Here is a 16,276-nt window from a genome sequence, read left to right on the forward strand (position 1 = left end):
CAGAGAACACTGAACTGTATTCCTAGAGGATCCTAGTGTCAGGTCATGAGATGTGACCACAGCTGCCACAATTCCCTCTTTTCCTACTGCTCACCCTACATCTGTTAGACACAATCACGAACTCTCTCAATGTGTGGCACATGGAGACAAATTAAGGTTTTGAGTAGCTAATTGCACTTTAAGATAGTGAAACGCTAGATCCCATATCTTTAGAAAAAGTCTCTTGGCCAAGCTTCCCATATAGGGGGAGTTACAGATAGAATTGGGCTGTATAAAGAGAGCCACCGTACTGTGTGTTGTCCTTTATACATGGAAAAGGCTGAGACTTCATAGCGTCCTAAAGATACTCAGTAGCTGAACAGACTGTTGATGAAAGGCAGGACAGGGCCAACATGTATAAAGCACATAAAAATGCTGGAATTTCTGGGGCAAACATGAAACTTTGGGTATATTTCAACCCAAATTGGAAATAAACATCTAAGATCACTAGAGAGAGACATTAACAGAACCAGGCAGCCCTCCTCATGAGTCTAGACTTTGCTTAGGGGGAGACTATGAACCTCAGCAGTGCAATCACTGTCAAGATAGGTTTGCTGGAGGGGAGGTGGGAGCCTTAAAATCCCAGATAGCCACTCCTAGCTCCTTCTAAGCAGGGGAAGCAGCAGGCAACACAGGCAAGGCTTGGTCCTGCTACCAACTGCATTTTACTCTACCAGTGACAGGCAATGGCAGACAGTCCTATTTCCAATTAGGACTCAGTTATTTTAAATCTGGAGACCGCCCCCCCCCCAAAAGAAAAATCACATCTAGTTTTATAGGCATTTAATAGTTTACCAATTGGTACAATAAGATTTTTTAATATGCAGAAAACATGAATAAATTTTGTTTTACACAGTCTGAGAGCAACAAATCTTACTGTAAAACACAAGAGCAATATTATATACATTCCTTTACTGATTTTTTAAAACTGTCAATAGCTTCAGTTAACTCTTACAATCTGGGGAACTGTTTTCTCCAATCACCACCTCTGCAACGTTCATATGAAATCAATGCTTGCCTTCACGTCAGTGTCAGGATCAACTTCTAACTCGAAGATTTTGTGTATATTTCTATCTTCTGAGTGAGCTCTAGGATGCCTGAAGGGTAGGCAGGACAAGAAAGCAGCTACTTACATGATATAGTGGAAAGATAAAAAGGCCAATTTAGTCCAGTTGTGACTTGCAAATCCAGCTTGCCCTCCCCCCACCCCATTGAAGAAAAAAAAAAACCTTTTTCACCAATTTTGTACATGTCGCGTCTCTACAAAGAGAATCTTCTTTGCATCATCTAGATTAACACATTGGACTTATATACAGCTGGACAGAAAGAGTAACCATTTTAAGTGCCTTTCCCTTTAACAATTTCAACTTCAGTTGCTTAAGAATTATCAAGCCACCACTGTCAACAAAATATCCTCTACCTTTAAATAGTTTTTCTTTAAGTAAGTTTAAAGAAAATCTATTCAATGAGTGATATTACCTGGAAGTTCACAGAGAAACAGAAAGAGGCAAACAGGAGAGCAGGGCACTGACAATAAGGAGACTGGGCTTGGCGATCTAGAGCCAAAGCTTCCAAAGACTACAGTGAGCGCTTCACAGCCCGACAACTTGCTAACACTAGTGATTTTTAGGGCAGTGCTCTGGGCACACCATTGGTCACACCACACACAGACAAAAAAGGACGGTCTTAAGTCTCCTAAAGTGCAAGATGCCATGTGAAAGCAACTATTCTCCAAGTGATGTCTAAGCCAGTTTCCATGGCTTGCACTTTCAAGAGTGCAGCTAGGACTTCTTGGGCACATTGTAGAAGATGGCACTGGAATGTCTGTTTCACACACACAAAAAGTCAATAATCATCTGAGGATGCAATTCTACCAGCTTTTTATTTCTTAAATAAGTGGCCAATTTGATAAGAAAGTGACAAAGCAGCAGTGAACCTCTAAACCAATTAATAAATTCCTCTACTTACAATCCAAACCAGTAACCTCATAATTGTACTTATCCCAGGCAAGGCACAGGGTCAGACAGCAGACAGAGAAAACAAGGAAACAGGAAGAAAGGGCATCAACAGGGCAGTGTCAAACAACAGTGCAGAAACCTCTGCAAATCTGATTCCCGATTGTAGATGGATCACTCTCTCCCACCCCCTCTCATTATTCAAACAGGGCTCGTTACATGTGGATCCAGATGCGGACCATCCCTGAGATTCAATGTTCGCTGCTTCTTAAATGGAGGATATCTGTTAACTCAACTAAGCAGCAGGCTGTGGCAATCTCCCAAGTAAGGAAAACTTTGTTTACAGAGTAATAGTTTCTCCTCCTTCGTCAACGAAAGTCACTGTATGCTGCAGGGGGAAAAACCCAGTGGACAGCAGCTTTGTTTCCTCCTAAATCGGTACCATTTTTTCCTTTATTCATTATCTATGAGTGATTTCTAGATGTTGTGGCTTACCCTTAATTTGTGTTGCTACATGCTAAAAAATGAATTAAAATACATTTATACATGTACAAACAAATGTTAAGATGCACCATTTCTATGTATTTATATTTCTTAAAATAGGACAGGAAATAGCAGCAAACAAGAACAAAGATATTTCCCATAGCTTTTGTAGAAAACTCCAGTCAGAACAGTTAAAGGGAAACAAAAAAGACTTCTCAATGTGAGCAGGGTTGTGAGGCAATATTGTCCTGAAAGTTATTCTACTGTACTTAAGGAATTCTACCAGCTTTTTATTTCTTAAGTTGTAATTCTGTCCTCAAAAAATAGCCATTAGTACTCAAAAACACTTTCCCTTCCAGAGAGATCGCTCAGGAATTATTAAAAACAAACAAGCAAACAAACAAAAAGACACAAGCTAGGTAGACATAAAGCTGCTTCTATGGCCTAGTCTCTGTGTGTATCTACAGGACGTTAACTCTAACCCTTTGTCTTTTTCAGGAACCAAACGTCTAGTAAGTACTAAAAGGGACATTTGGAGTATCACATTATTACACAGATGAATAAAATGCAATTCTTTTGTTAAACTGTTATTTCATTGTTCTGTTAACTGTTCAAATGACCTTCTTTAAAAAAAAAAAAAAACTATTGGTTAGCTAAACAATGGATTATTAATAATCTGTAGCGGAATATTGTTTCCAAAGTTGTAGACTATCAAATTGTCATAAGCCTACTTGTAGTAACTTTGGATCACAATATACAATATATCAGGGATGTGTAAAATGCTAAACAGTCAAATTGCGGAGGTGGGAGGAGGGGATCATAATGGAAGTGATTTTTCTTTAGCTGGGAACGGGTCCCATAGAGTCAGATCTAGTTTTCAGAAGCGTTAGGATAAAAAAGGGTTTGTTTTAAAGCATGTAATTCCATAACAAGATAGCAAGTTTTAGCACTTCTTCAAAAACCTAGGACCCAAGAACATGGAGGTTGTATGTGTGTGATAAACATATACAGACTTATCCATTTATAGATAGGCCCATATACTTAAAAACATTTACATATAAACAAAATGAAAACAGTATAGTTTTACGCACTCTCCATTAAACCCTATTTTTAACTTGTAAGTTAAATACAGTTCAAACTGATATCAGATCATGTGGCGAAACCAACTGCTGTATCTCTCCCACTCCCTTAAAATGAGTAGACATAACTGTTTCAGTATTTCTGTTATGTAATGCACATTGCACATCCCTAAAAAAAAAACAAAAAAAAAAAACACAAATAGTGATTTGTACCATGACACACTCAAATGGAGGATTATATTCTATTGGGAAGTCACATCACTAAACAGTCTAATACATGGAGAATACACCTAGAAGTGTGTCTAGTTGGAAAATAGAAGCTTAGAGTATTACAGTGTTTTTAAATCTGTTTACAAAGCATTAAGACCCAAATAAAACAAATGATTTGCTATTAACTGCTGAGATTTTTCTTGAGATTTACAGTCATTTGCATACATAAATATACCACTAGCCTTTGCTTGATAGGCTGCCAAAACAAATGTACCCTACTGATTTGGCAAATGTGTCATGACAAAAATTCCAATGTGTAATCCCCATTAGTTACATAGATGGTTCAGAAAATTTTGAATTGTAGCCTTATTATCTAACATCCTTAAAGATTTATTAAGCACACTTAAGTGATGTTACATAGATACACATTTCAGAAAAAGCCCTAATAACCACCATTTCCCCCCAAATGAGGCTATCAAGTCAGGCACCAACAGATAGCAGGAAGAAAAACAGGAATTAATAATTAAACATAAAATGACACTGTCAACTATTCAGTTTAGTGCCCTAATTCAATTTATTCCACTTCTGCCTTCTTAGGCCTGGTGTGACCAATGCCAGCCCAGGTTTGGAAACCCTATGGTACTTCTAGACAACGTATGTAAATTTACAGTATACAATTTGGATTCACCATGCATGAATACTTTGTGTGTAACATTTAATAAGCTCAATCTACATCCAGAATAATTTACATGAAAGGACAATATTTATTTAAACGGAGCTCAATGGGGTAACCATGGTATCATCAGAGTGCATCCAGAGGAAAAAAGGGAGGAGGGGCCAAATGAGACTCAATCAACGGCACTCCCACACCTTTACTGTTTGATCTACACTGCCAGTAACCACATAAGGGGCCGTCTTATGGAAATCTGGAAGAAAACAAACAAAACAAAGCCTTATTTTAAAGTCAAACTGAGCCATGTTACAATTTAAATAAGCAAAATCAAGTACCAGGAATACCCTTTTTTCTCTATGCACTCCCACATATATAGCTCTAGAAGGTATCACACTTACCACACTTAGAGAAGCTGCTATTTAATAATTAAACTCTATAGTTACACCTTGATAAAAACCCTGCCAACACAATCCCTCTAATCAACTAGGGTTGAACACTCAAACCTAGAATAACAAAGAGAACCTCATCGTATTACTGAACACTTGCTATGTTTTAGGTTTCATACTTGTGTTTTATATTCACGTTTAATCCTTTTAACAATTCTGTGAGATATACATTAGTCTTTCTCATTAGAACCATTATATCCCAATGATATATTTTACTTTATGCAACTACCTTACTCTAGTCCAGTGACACAGCAGATGCTTATTAAGATTAAATACAATTCCCTATGTTCCCAGGACATGATAGTAATACCTGCCAAAAGAAAAGGTTGAGTAAGATTTTCTCTGAGAAACTTAAAAAACTAGAAGGGGGGAAAAATTACCCATTAGAATGACCAGTAAGTATCCTTTTCATAATGCTGGTTTCCAAAATCAAAGCTGTACAACAACAACAAAAAAGCTCTACAACAGAGAATGTTTTATTATAATAACTATTATTATTATAAGGCTGATGATGAAGAATGTCAGGGAGAATTTTTTAAAAATGGAAGCAATCCACAAAGTTTTAACCTGTCTTCTCTATTCTGCCCTAAAAGCATATGGTTACTTCTTACCTGGAAAAGTTCATGTGATTTACTCAAAATTTTGTTATGTCTAGTACTCCAAAACTTAATTGCTTGGAAGCCTCATAACTTGTACATACCCAAGGAGGTAACAAAGTGTTCATGCGCATTGAGGGTCTTCATGCATCGCTTATTCTTGTAATCCCATACACGTAGGGTCTTGTCATCAGCACAACTCAAAATGAACTTCCCCCCAGAATGGAACAGAACTCCACGTACCCAGTTATCATGACCCACCTTAAAAACAAAAATATTTTACTTAGTAAAGGGAAACAAAATTTAAATATAGCATTTGTGAAAATGCTACACGAAGCACTGAAACTGCATGCATGAAAATATCATTAGCAGAGCCAAAAAGAAAAAAGTCTATAGAGAATTCTCTATTAAAGGAAACTGCAAATTAACAAACTATAACCAGTAAATGCAATGTGTGAAGTTTGACTGTTTCCTGCATAGAGGTTATTTTAGTTAAGGGTGGTATTTATTTATTTATTTATTTGTTTGTTTGTTTGTTTGTTTATTTATTTATTTATTTATTGCATAGAAGCACTGGGGTATATAGGCCAGAGGGCAGGATGGGGGGAGATGAACTAGAGACAGAGTAGAGGGCAGAACAGGTGGATTTACTGAAATACACTGCTAAGGGGAGCAGCAGGCAACATAGGAATGGTTACCTCCCTGGCCAGGGACTGAATACAGGCTGCAAGGTGATAGTGCTGAGACTTAACCCTTTGGCTACAGGGAGGTCCCTGTAATTTATCTTTTCTAACAGCAATATGCAGTAGTATATCTGAACTCAGCTCAGACTATTACTAAAGAAATTTAATTTTGTATCAATTCTCAGTGGTACTGTCACTTACGTCTATCACAACCTACAAAGGAGGTTTGGTTAGCACCTAAAGAATCTCTAAAATATGGATGTCAAACTATAAAAAAAGCCTACCAGATTTATGTTCATAGTTCCCCCTGGAACTCCCAAAGATAAACAACAAAGCCCAGAATCCTGTTAAGTCACTTATTATCTCCCCTACTGAAATCTAGGCGCTCCTAATTTAAAGCGAGGATTTCCAATTCATAAAACTAGCACCATTAATTTCAGAAAGATGAAACAAATCAATATACAGAACCATGTAAACAAACAGGCAATAAATAGTTAAGGAAATTCACAGAAAAATTAAGTGTAAAAGAAACAGCTTCAAAAATACTTAGTAGGAATGATAGTGATTTAAAGACACAGAGTTAGGATCTTCCCAACACTAGCAAGTTTATAGATCTGGGTTTATAGATCCTTTAGATACCATGACACTTTAAAGGAATTAACACTATGACAATGGAGTTACTTAAGTTTAAGAAAAAAGTATCTGGATTAAAAAGTTGTTTATAATTAATTTACTTAGGGCCCTCCCTGGTGGCACAATGGGTTAAAGCGCAGCATCATGGAGCTATCAGCAGCTGCTGCAGCATGAGTTCGATCTCCGTCCAGGGAAGTGACCCACATGGTGTGGCAGACCTCTCCTGACCCACCGCTGCTCCTCTCAGCAGTTTATTTCAGTAGATTTCTGCTCCCCACACTGTCTCTGGTGAATCCTCTCTCTTCCTCACAACTCTGGCCTGTACCCCAGTTCTTGTATGCATAAATGGAAAAATCAATTAAAAAATTAATTTATTTTAATAAGGTACTAATTATAAGACAACCTAAAAACGTTTAAATACAATAAAGATACAAAAAAAGCAATGATATCATGCAAACTTACAAGAGTCATAAGGCACATGCCAGTACTGACATCCCACATCTTAATAGTCTTGTCTCTTGATCCAGACAGTAAAAATGGGCCAGGCTTGCCACTTTTTTTAGTCTGTAGTAAAGATAAAACAACAAGTTTCTATGCAAGCAGTTAAGAAGGTTAGAGATAACCTCTATCTAGTAGCAATGATCCATTTCCAATTCTGAAATATATAATTTTCTGGACACAATAACTGTATATACTTAAGGCACACAACTGATGTTTTAAAGTAAATGTACATTGTAAACTGATCACAATAAAGCTAATTAATATATTCACCAACTTATATAACTACTGAACCATGACCCTCCCCTTTTTCAAGATGAGAACATTCACATACTACCCTCTTAGCAAATTTCAGATATACAATCATAAATACAATATTACAAACAACAGCCACCACACTAGGACATTAGATCTACAGGACACATTAATCTTGTTTTTTCTCTACTGCAATACACAAGTCTTTGACATACCTAGACTACACAGAAAAGGAACCAAATATAAAAATTGAAAATATCCACTTAAGATTTAGTTTCTACAGTACCAATAAATGATATATTTACTACTCAAGTCCTGTAATCAAGGATTGTAAGACTACTGAATTCAGTCTATATATGAAGTTCAGCAGAATCAAATTTATGACATCTGCCAAGTAACCACCACCAGAGGGCAGTAAAAAGAATTTGAAAATGCAACTAGCAGGCCAAAATAGAAGGTTTCTGGCAGACATGACATCTTTCTATGTTTTGAAACAAAAACTCATCATGACTTTCTCAAAAACCTAATATAAATTATAATAAAAACTTTATTTAGAGAGAAAATGGTAAATATTTTTCTTCATTGTTTAGTTAAAAAAGAAATTATGATTTGGAATGTCTACTAAAAAATGTAGCTGAAAGCATCTAAGTGCTCAATAAATGTTAGCTATTAATGTAAAAACAAGAAGCTGATTTTGGCTCATCTCATACTCAGAAACTATAATCCATATTTTAAAAAATGTCTTAGTCATAAAGAGTATAATTAAAAAGGATAATAAAGAATCATTAAAAAAAATACTAAAACTCCACAGACTCAGCTAGTGCTTCTACTTATTAAGATCAGAGGCCTTCATATGAAATATTCTTCATTTAAAACAAATACTGAGCTATCATCATAAATTTATAAACAAAATAATTATGTTCTCTAGAGGCTATTCTTCTGAGACAATTTAAAACCCCTCCTTTAAGTTTTTGTTTTGCATCGGTATATTCTCATAAAAATAGCATTTTAATAAACTTGGGGACTATTTTTAATTTTCAGGGGTCAGCTGACAGCAATAATCATCACTGGTTAAGAAATACAAATTTCAAGTGAGAAGAGTAAAGAATTCCAAGATTCAGAATGCTGTGGTACATTAATGTCCTAAAATTTAGAATCTGTCAAGTTATATATAACGTTCTGTTCTGACATATCAGCAATAAAACATGAAACCAGCATATAAATCACACAGTACCTCAGATCCTGTTGCTTCAGAGATGGAAGAGTATGAGCTTTCTGGAGCCCAGGAAATGCATTCTACCACATGCTCATGTTCTCGAAGCTCAGCCTTGCATTCCTTTGTTGCTACGACCCATACACGCACAGTCTGGTCATTGGAACAGCTGGCTATCAGAGTGCCATCCTGATTTGGCCGCACCATGCGTACCCATTCTCTGTGTCCTGTGAATGTCTTCACACAGTAGCTGTTAAAATAAGTAATAATTTACACTGTAAGTGGCAATCAATGGGACACTTCCCAGGATACACAACTAGCTATGTACTGAAATGAAGAGAATGGCACAAAGTTAGAGAAATCATATGCAAGTCAACAGTAAATATACACTCCTGGTTAATAAGTGATGAGGACAGGCTGGAAATAAGTTGATAAGAATATCATTAAGGAGCTAACCAAATCAATAAAATCTGAAATATAAAATAAGAAATAAATATTTCACAACTAAGCACACACAATATATACCTCTAGCAATGGGGAAAAGGCATGCTCTACTAATCTGGGTAAAACCAGTAGGTTAAGGTTTTATTATAACAATCATTTGTAACTGGAAGCATAACCAAATTAAGCCTAACAGGCATACCTGCACATGTTATTTACATTTTATTTCAACCCACAGTGAGATCACCTAAAAGAAGACCACAGAGAAAATAAGCCATTACACAGAAAATGGCTCTCAAGGACATAGATTCTTTTGTAATTTTGTTTCTTTTTGGGGGGTATTTAGGGTCAAAATTTAAGGTATACAATAATACAGCTGTCACAGTGACCAATACTAGGTTAAAACAAAAATTACTAGAACATTAAAATACAAATTTCATCTTTTTATTATCTCTTTAAGCTGACACCACACACATACACAAGGATCTGGGAATAGAAAGTGAGAGTGAGGGAAAAGTACCTAAAAAGCGGACATGAAGGATGAAGAATGGCATGGGAATTAACATGAGAAAAATCCATGGAAGAACTTACTCATTCAAAGCAGAACCAACAGGAGGAGGAAGGAATGTCTTAACACAACTAAAATACAGTTAAGTGCAGGGTAAGAAAACTATAGCCACTTGCTTTTATTTTTGCATACCAGAACTGGGGTATAGGCCAGAGGTGCAAGGGTGAAAGGATTCACCAGAGACAAAACAGGGAGCAGAACAGGCAGATCTATTGAAATACAATGCTAAGGGGAGCAAGAGGGTGCGACAGGAGAGGTCTGCTGCACATATGCGGGGTAGCTCCTTGGCCGGGGATCAATAGTACAGGCTGTAGAAGTGATAGTGCTGAGACATAACACCCAGGCCACCTTTAATAAGCTACCATGATGCCAAAAATATTAGGGAATCCTTCTATACTTCAGTTTATTTTGTTATCCTAGATACCTTAAAGTTTAAAAACTGTTCTTCAGAAAAATTGTACTTAAAGAACCTAAGGAAGTGCTTAGGTCATTTAAAATATTCTTACTAAAATGACAATCTTGGCTATCTTACAGGCCTGTACCAATAATTAATAAGAAAAACTATATGTGTTTCTAAATCTCGAAAGCTATTAACTTTTTGACCACTATATTATTATCGAGCATTAAAATTATTGCATTCATTATAAATTATTTTATCAATCAGTAAGCAATAATGTTATTTATCAACAACCTGAGAATATCTCCCAAATAAAGTCAACACCTAATAATATTTTGCTTCTAATAAGTTCTATGTAGGTGGTCAGAAAAATCAACCAGTACAAAGTCAGTTATAAGTACTGTTTCTTTTTTTTAAGATTTATTTATTTATGCATACAGAACAGGGGTATAGGACAGAGGAGCAGGGGGTGAGAGGACTCACTAGAAACAGAGTAGGGAGTAGAACAGTCAGACTGACTACACTGAAGGGAGCAGCAGGGCAGGTCAGGAGAGGTCTGCCGTGCCATGTGGATCACCTCTGGGGTAGCGATGGAACTCACACTGAAGCATCTGTGGCTCGCTTGCAGTGAGGGGCTTTAAGCCACTGCACCACCAGGGAGGGCCTACAAGTACTGTTTCATAACCAAAGCAATTTTATATCTCAGTAGATTCACAGGTAAATAGCTATTAATTACTATTTTTATAAATATTATCTATTTACAGTGCTTTTTTTTTGGGGGGGGGGAGGCATAGAAGAACTGGTGTATAGACCAGGAGTGCAGGATTGAGAGGATTAACCAAAGCAGGGAGCAGAGCAGGTGGATTTACTGAAATATACTGCTAAGGAGGAGTAGTAGGTAAGACAAGAGAGGTCTGTTGTGCTATGTGGGTCAGCTTCCTGGCTGGGGAATCTCACTCAGGACCTCACAGTGGTAGCACTAATACTTAGACTTAATCCCTAGGCCATCAAGGAAGGCCCCTAGGAAGGCCCCTACAAAGTGTTCTTAAGCATTCCTCTGATTAACAAATGGCTTAAGGTATAAAGGCACAGACAAGGCAATTCCTTGGTTTCTTTCCTTTTTTTTTTTTTTTAGATTTATTTATTTATGAACTGGGCTATAGGCCAGAGGTATAGGGGTGGTGGTGAAAGGATTCACCAGAGAGAGTGGGGTGTGGAACAGGCAGGTGAACTGAAATACACTGCTGAGGGGAGCAGCAGGCAAGATAGGAGAGGTCTGCTGCATCATGTGAATTAGTTCCCTGGCTAGGGATCAAACTCTTACTGCAGTGACTGGCAATGACTGTCTTTAACCCCTGAGACACTAGGGAGGCCCCCAGGCAACTCCTTGATTATACAGCATTTAAAGACTGAACTCCTTAAGGAACATAAATCCTACAATTAGACTCTCAACTTCTACATCTGTATCATTTTTCTTCCTCTCAATTATCACAAGGAAGAAGTAGTGCAGTTTTACTCCAATTACAAGTAATTTTTTAAAATTCAAAGAAACCTACAAGTATCTTCAACAAATATCTCTTCAAGACAACACTGATCCTTTTCTGATTAAACTAAAGTCTCTCCACTCCCTGCTATTTCCCCCTATATACTGCTCCACAAAAAGGTTAAATTCTATTTGGTAGTTATTTCTTGAGTTAGATGATTTTAAGATATATATATATTTTCTTTTAAGATTTTATTTATTTTGGCATCGAAGAACTTGCTTATAGGCCAGAGGTGTGTGGGAGGGAGGGTGAGAGGATTTACCAGAGACAGAGTGGGAGTGGAGAAGGCAAATCTACTGATATACAAACCTTTTATTTTTTAATATTTATTTATGCATATAAGAACTGGAGTATAGCCCAGAGGTGCAGGAGGTGAGAGGACTCACTCAGAGAGAAGAATGGGGAGCAGAACAGGCAGACTGACTGAACTACATTGCTGAGGGGAGCAGTGGGCAGGTCAGGAGAGGTCTGCCATGACATGTGGGTCACCCTCAACCCCCCAACAGGGATTGAACTCATTCTATAGTGACTGCGATAGTTCATAATGCTGTGCTTTAAAACCCACTACACCACCAGGGAAGGCCCTGCTAATACATAAACTTCTAAGGAGAACAGTGGGTGAGAAAGGAGAGATTTGCTCTACCATGTGGATTAGATCACTGGCAGGGGTTAAACTCAGGCATTAGTTGTGGTAGTGCTGAGACTTAGCCCTTAGGCCACCAAGGAAGCCTAGTATACTTCTTTGTACAGTAAAAACACCTAGAAAACAAGTCAAAACTCAAAGTAACTAAACTTACAATCTAACTGGTGCTTTTAGTATACTTCATTTAAATAAAAATTAGCAACACAATTTTGTTATAAGTCATATATAGTTCTATCAATGGCTAGAAAGACGCATATGGTTAATACAAACATTAGTCAGCAAAAAAAAAAAAAAAAAATGTATGTTATGACTTGCCATTAAAACAAAACCAAAACTCACTGGTAATTGCAACCTGAAAGTTGTTAACATTACGGAAATCAACAACAACAAAAAGGTGAAGGACTCATTTAGAACCCCAAAGGAAAAAAATATACTTTCAATCTTGATTTTATTTTACGTGAATTATTTAGTTCACTGTTGCAACTACATTAAGGGGCATTAACAGCATGTATCAACTATTTTAAAAGGTTCTATCTTTCCACTTCAAAACCGGACAGATACTATCTCAATTCTATCAGTATTTTCTATAGAGTAAATTGTTTGCTAAAGTGTGTAACTATTTCATCTTGTTTTGAAATAGATGACACTTTTAAATTAAATCTACTTACCCAGTTTGCACTTCCCACATTTTAATAGTTTTATCCCTTGAGGCAGACACTATATGATCTCCATTGGGCATGATGGCTACTGAAGAAACATTGTGATCATGGCCTGAAACACAAAACACATGAACATATTTAAGTGATGTTCTACCAAGAGCAATAAAACCCCAGTTTACCATGAGATTTCATGAGGGTATTTCAAATATCACAACTTTAAAGACTTCATAAAATTTGGTAACTTATAAATCTACGCAAAGAAGACAAGGAATTAGTAACAATAAAACTCAGGATTACACTGCAACCTGTACAACTGTTTTAAGAATCACAAGGGCATATCAGTATCATCAGCATTTTAATATACTGTTTATAGGTTGAATGTCTATATGTAAATAGTAGAAAGACACTATATTCTTATATTCTAAGATATAAGAACACAAAGTTAAACAGAATGGATAATAGGGCCCTCCCTGTTGGCACAGTGGGTTAAAGCACAGCACTAAGAAGCTAAAGCCACCTCAGCATTGAGTAAGTTTGATTCCCGCCCCGGAGGTGATCCACATGGCAGGGCAGATCTCTCCTGGCCCGCAAGCTGCTCCCTTCAGTGTACTTGTCAGTCAGCCTGTTCTGCTCCCCATTCTGTCTCTGGTGAATCCTCTCAACATCCCTGTACTCCTGGCCTACACCCCAGTTATGTATGCATAAATAAATAAACCTTTAAAAAATGGATAATAAAAATATAGACTTGGTTTTAAGTCACTGAAAATTATATTTTCATTGTTATTGTTCTTGAGTGGGTAAAATAAAGTGCATTATTCCATATACATTATCCGTATTTCCTAATTAGCTATCCTTTGTAGGAAAAGTCACAGAAGGTTTTCATAAATTTCACATCATTTCAAAGCATATATAATAATTGAATAGAACTCTTTCTTCTTTAAGGAGAGTAATAAAAGACAGACTACTGAAAGAAACATACTCGGTTTTATAAAAAGAGAATAGAATTCTAGCTGGTAAGCTTCCCAAAATGCATTTAATTCAGAAGAAAAAACACACCCTTCAAATTACACCCTCCATGTAATCACATAGCTTACTCATATGCTAACATTACTGGATAATCTATTTTAAAAGTATGTGTTGCTTATATGAAATCCAAACATTCAAATTTCATCATGCTTGAAGAAACAACAAAAATCCTTATTTAGTGAGTACTTTCTATGATCCAGGCACAAAATCAATGTGACTTAAGTATATAATCTCATTTTCTCTTCACAGCAATCCATGTAACTTACCTCTACCTGGAAGATGAAAGTTTAAAATTTCCTAATGCCTAAGTAAGTAGGAATTTGATCCCAGATATCTGATTCGAAAGCCCAAGTTGTTTTCATAAAGTTAAACTGCCTCATAGAACAATCTCTATGACAAGACCCAGGAAAGCAATGTAACAACCAGATTACAGTATATATACAACATTTAAAAGTGAGCAAGGGAATGTGGATTCCAGTTTTTACTATACTATTCTCTCTGGACTGCACAAATATCTCAGCAGCTTTTCTTAGCCCCAAATAATTATAAACATAAATATTTTACATGAACCTTTTAAAAGACACTTAAAACCTCTCCAAAGAAACAACTCCCAATGGCTATGGCTTATCCAAGGACCATTATAGAATATATTCTATTTCATCAATATAGACACTTAACAATGCAATGTAGGGAACCTGTTACTATTACAAATACTTCTTTTCTCTGAAATAACACATTAGAAGTCAGTATCAAAAAACGATTTTCTATCCCTTACCATGCATGGTTCTGATGCATTCAAAGCCCTGAAAATCCCATAGTTTAATGGTCATATCTGCAGAACAAGAAGCCAGAAGCTTGCCACTGTGATCAAATGAAATATCCTGTACAGAGTCTGTGTGCCCCTTAAGAGTTCGTTCGAAATCACCAGTCTCATAATCCCACACCTGTTGAGGTAACAGAAAACCAGTTAACATCAAGCCATCACTCCTTTCTTGATTTACAACTGCAACTTGGTAGGCCAGTCTTGCACCTTACTAATTAACTGAGCAAATGACAAAAAGTAAATAAATGTCTTAGAAATAGCATATCCTCAAGGATAAAATGATCTTTATAGAGAAAATTGATGTTGCAATTACTGAACCATAGACTTCTACTACCCTATTTATAACAAACATCTACCATATACCTAATTATGCGAGTGACTAAGTATATAAAGTTACAAGACAGGCAACAGACATAAAGAAAACTAAGTATGAAAAAGTTTCAGGGTGCTATGACAGACATTTTAAAATGTAGAATATTAGAGGAATGATGGAGGAGTATTAACTCTATGAGACAAACAGGGTTTGGAAAGCTAAGAAACCAAGGAAAAATTTTATGAATAGCAGACTGAAAAAGCACAAGTCATTCTGATGCAAAAACATGTAGTCATAGTCACATTTTGAAGATAACTTTCCTAAAATAACAGAAACAACAAACTATCAGGAATAAATATTAATGCTAGTCTGAAAATTAATCTTTAACCAACACCAATTCCATGTTCTAAAATCAAAGGATTGACTTTATTCTTTCCTTAAGTTCAGACTTTTTTGTAGTAGGATATATATGAACCAATAAAGAAACTAGAGAATGCATCTTGAAAACTGTGTAAACATCCATATTTGGGCAATGGCTAAGCAAACAAAATCTGCAACATAAGAAATGTGTTTATGGCACCAAGTGCAATAATGTAAAAAAAAGAATACAAGCTTCATAGACACGTGATCACAACTACACACAAAACTCATCTAACCAAAAGATTTTTCATTAATGTTTACAGAAAATTTTTTTACTCTTCCTAATATAAACAGAATTTTACCATTTAAATGTTCAAGTATTACATGGAAGTGATTACTGTTTAATTTTGTGTATATTTTGTTAAGATTTTAAGAAATCTTTTAAGACTTCAAGATTTATTTATTTATGCATATAAGAACTGGAGTGCAGGCCAGACAGAGGTATGGGAGGTGAGAGGATTCATTAGAGATAGAATGAGAAGCAGAATAGGCAGATTGATAAAATACACTGCTGAGGAGAGCAGCGCCAAGAAAGGAGAGGTCTGCTGCATCATTTGGGTCATCTCCCTTGCTGGGGAGCGTAGTACTCCTGCTGCAGTGGCTGTGGACAGCTTCATATACTGAGCTATAAAACCCCTTGTGCCACCAGGGAGGGTCCTGATCCTTAAGTATTTTGAGC

The 16,276-nt window shown here is 36.4% G+C and overlaps 1 protein-coding gene across 1 annotated transcript in view; it reads right to left on the reverse strand.

Annotated features, from left to right (window-relative positions):
- Positions 1-807: 807 nt before the first annotated feature.
- Positions 808-16,276, reverse strand: part of PAFAH1B1 (platelet-activating factor acetylhydrolase 1b, regulatory subunit 1 (45kDa)) — a 67,065-nt gene continuing 51,596 nt past the window's right edge. The window contains exons 6-11 of the mRNA XM_004684781.2: positions 14,817-14,985; positions 13,025-13,127; positions 8,785-9,013; positions 7,260-7,361; positions 5,586-5,742; positions 808-4,692 (exon numbers count right to left, since the gene is read on the reverse strand). Coding sequence (XP_004684838.1) covers positions 4,619-4,692; positions 5,586-5,742; positions 7,260-7,361; positions 8,785-9,013; positions 13,025-13,127; positions 14,817-14,985 — 834 coding nt within the window. The 3' untranslated portion in view covers positions 808-4,618. The remainder of the gene's footprint in view (positions 4,693-5,585; positions 5,743-7,259; positions 7,362-8,784; positions 9,014-13,024; positions 13,128-14,816; positions 14,986-16,276) is intronic.

Source organism: Condylura cristata, unplaced genomic scaffold (genome assembly GCF_000260355.1).
Source record: "Condylura cristata isolate star-nosed mole 26May11 unplaced genomic scaffold, ConCri1.0 scaffold00017, whole genome shotgun sequence".
NCBI lineage: Eukaryota > Metazoa > Chordata > Mammalia > Eulipotyphla > Talpidae > Condylura > Condylura cristata.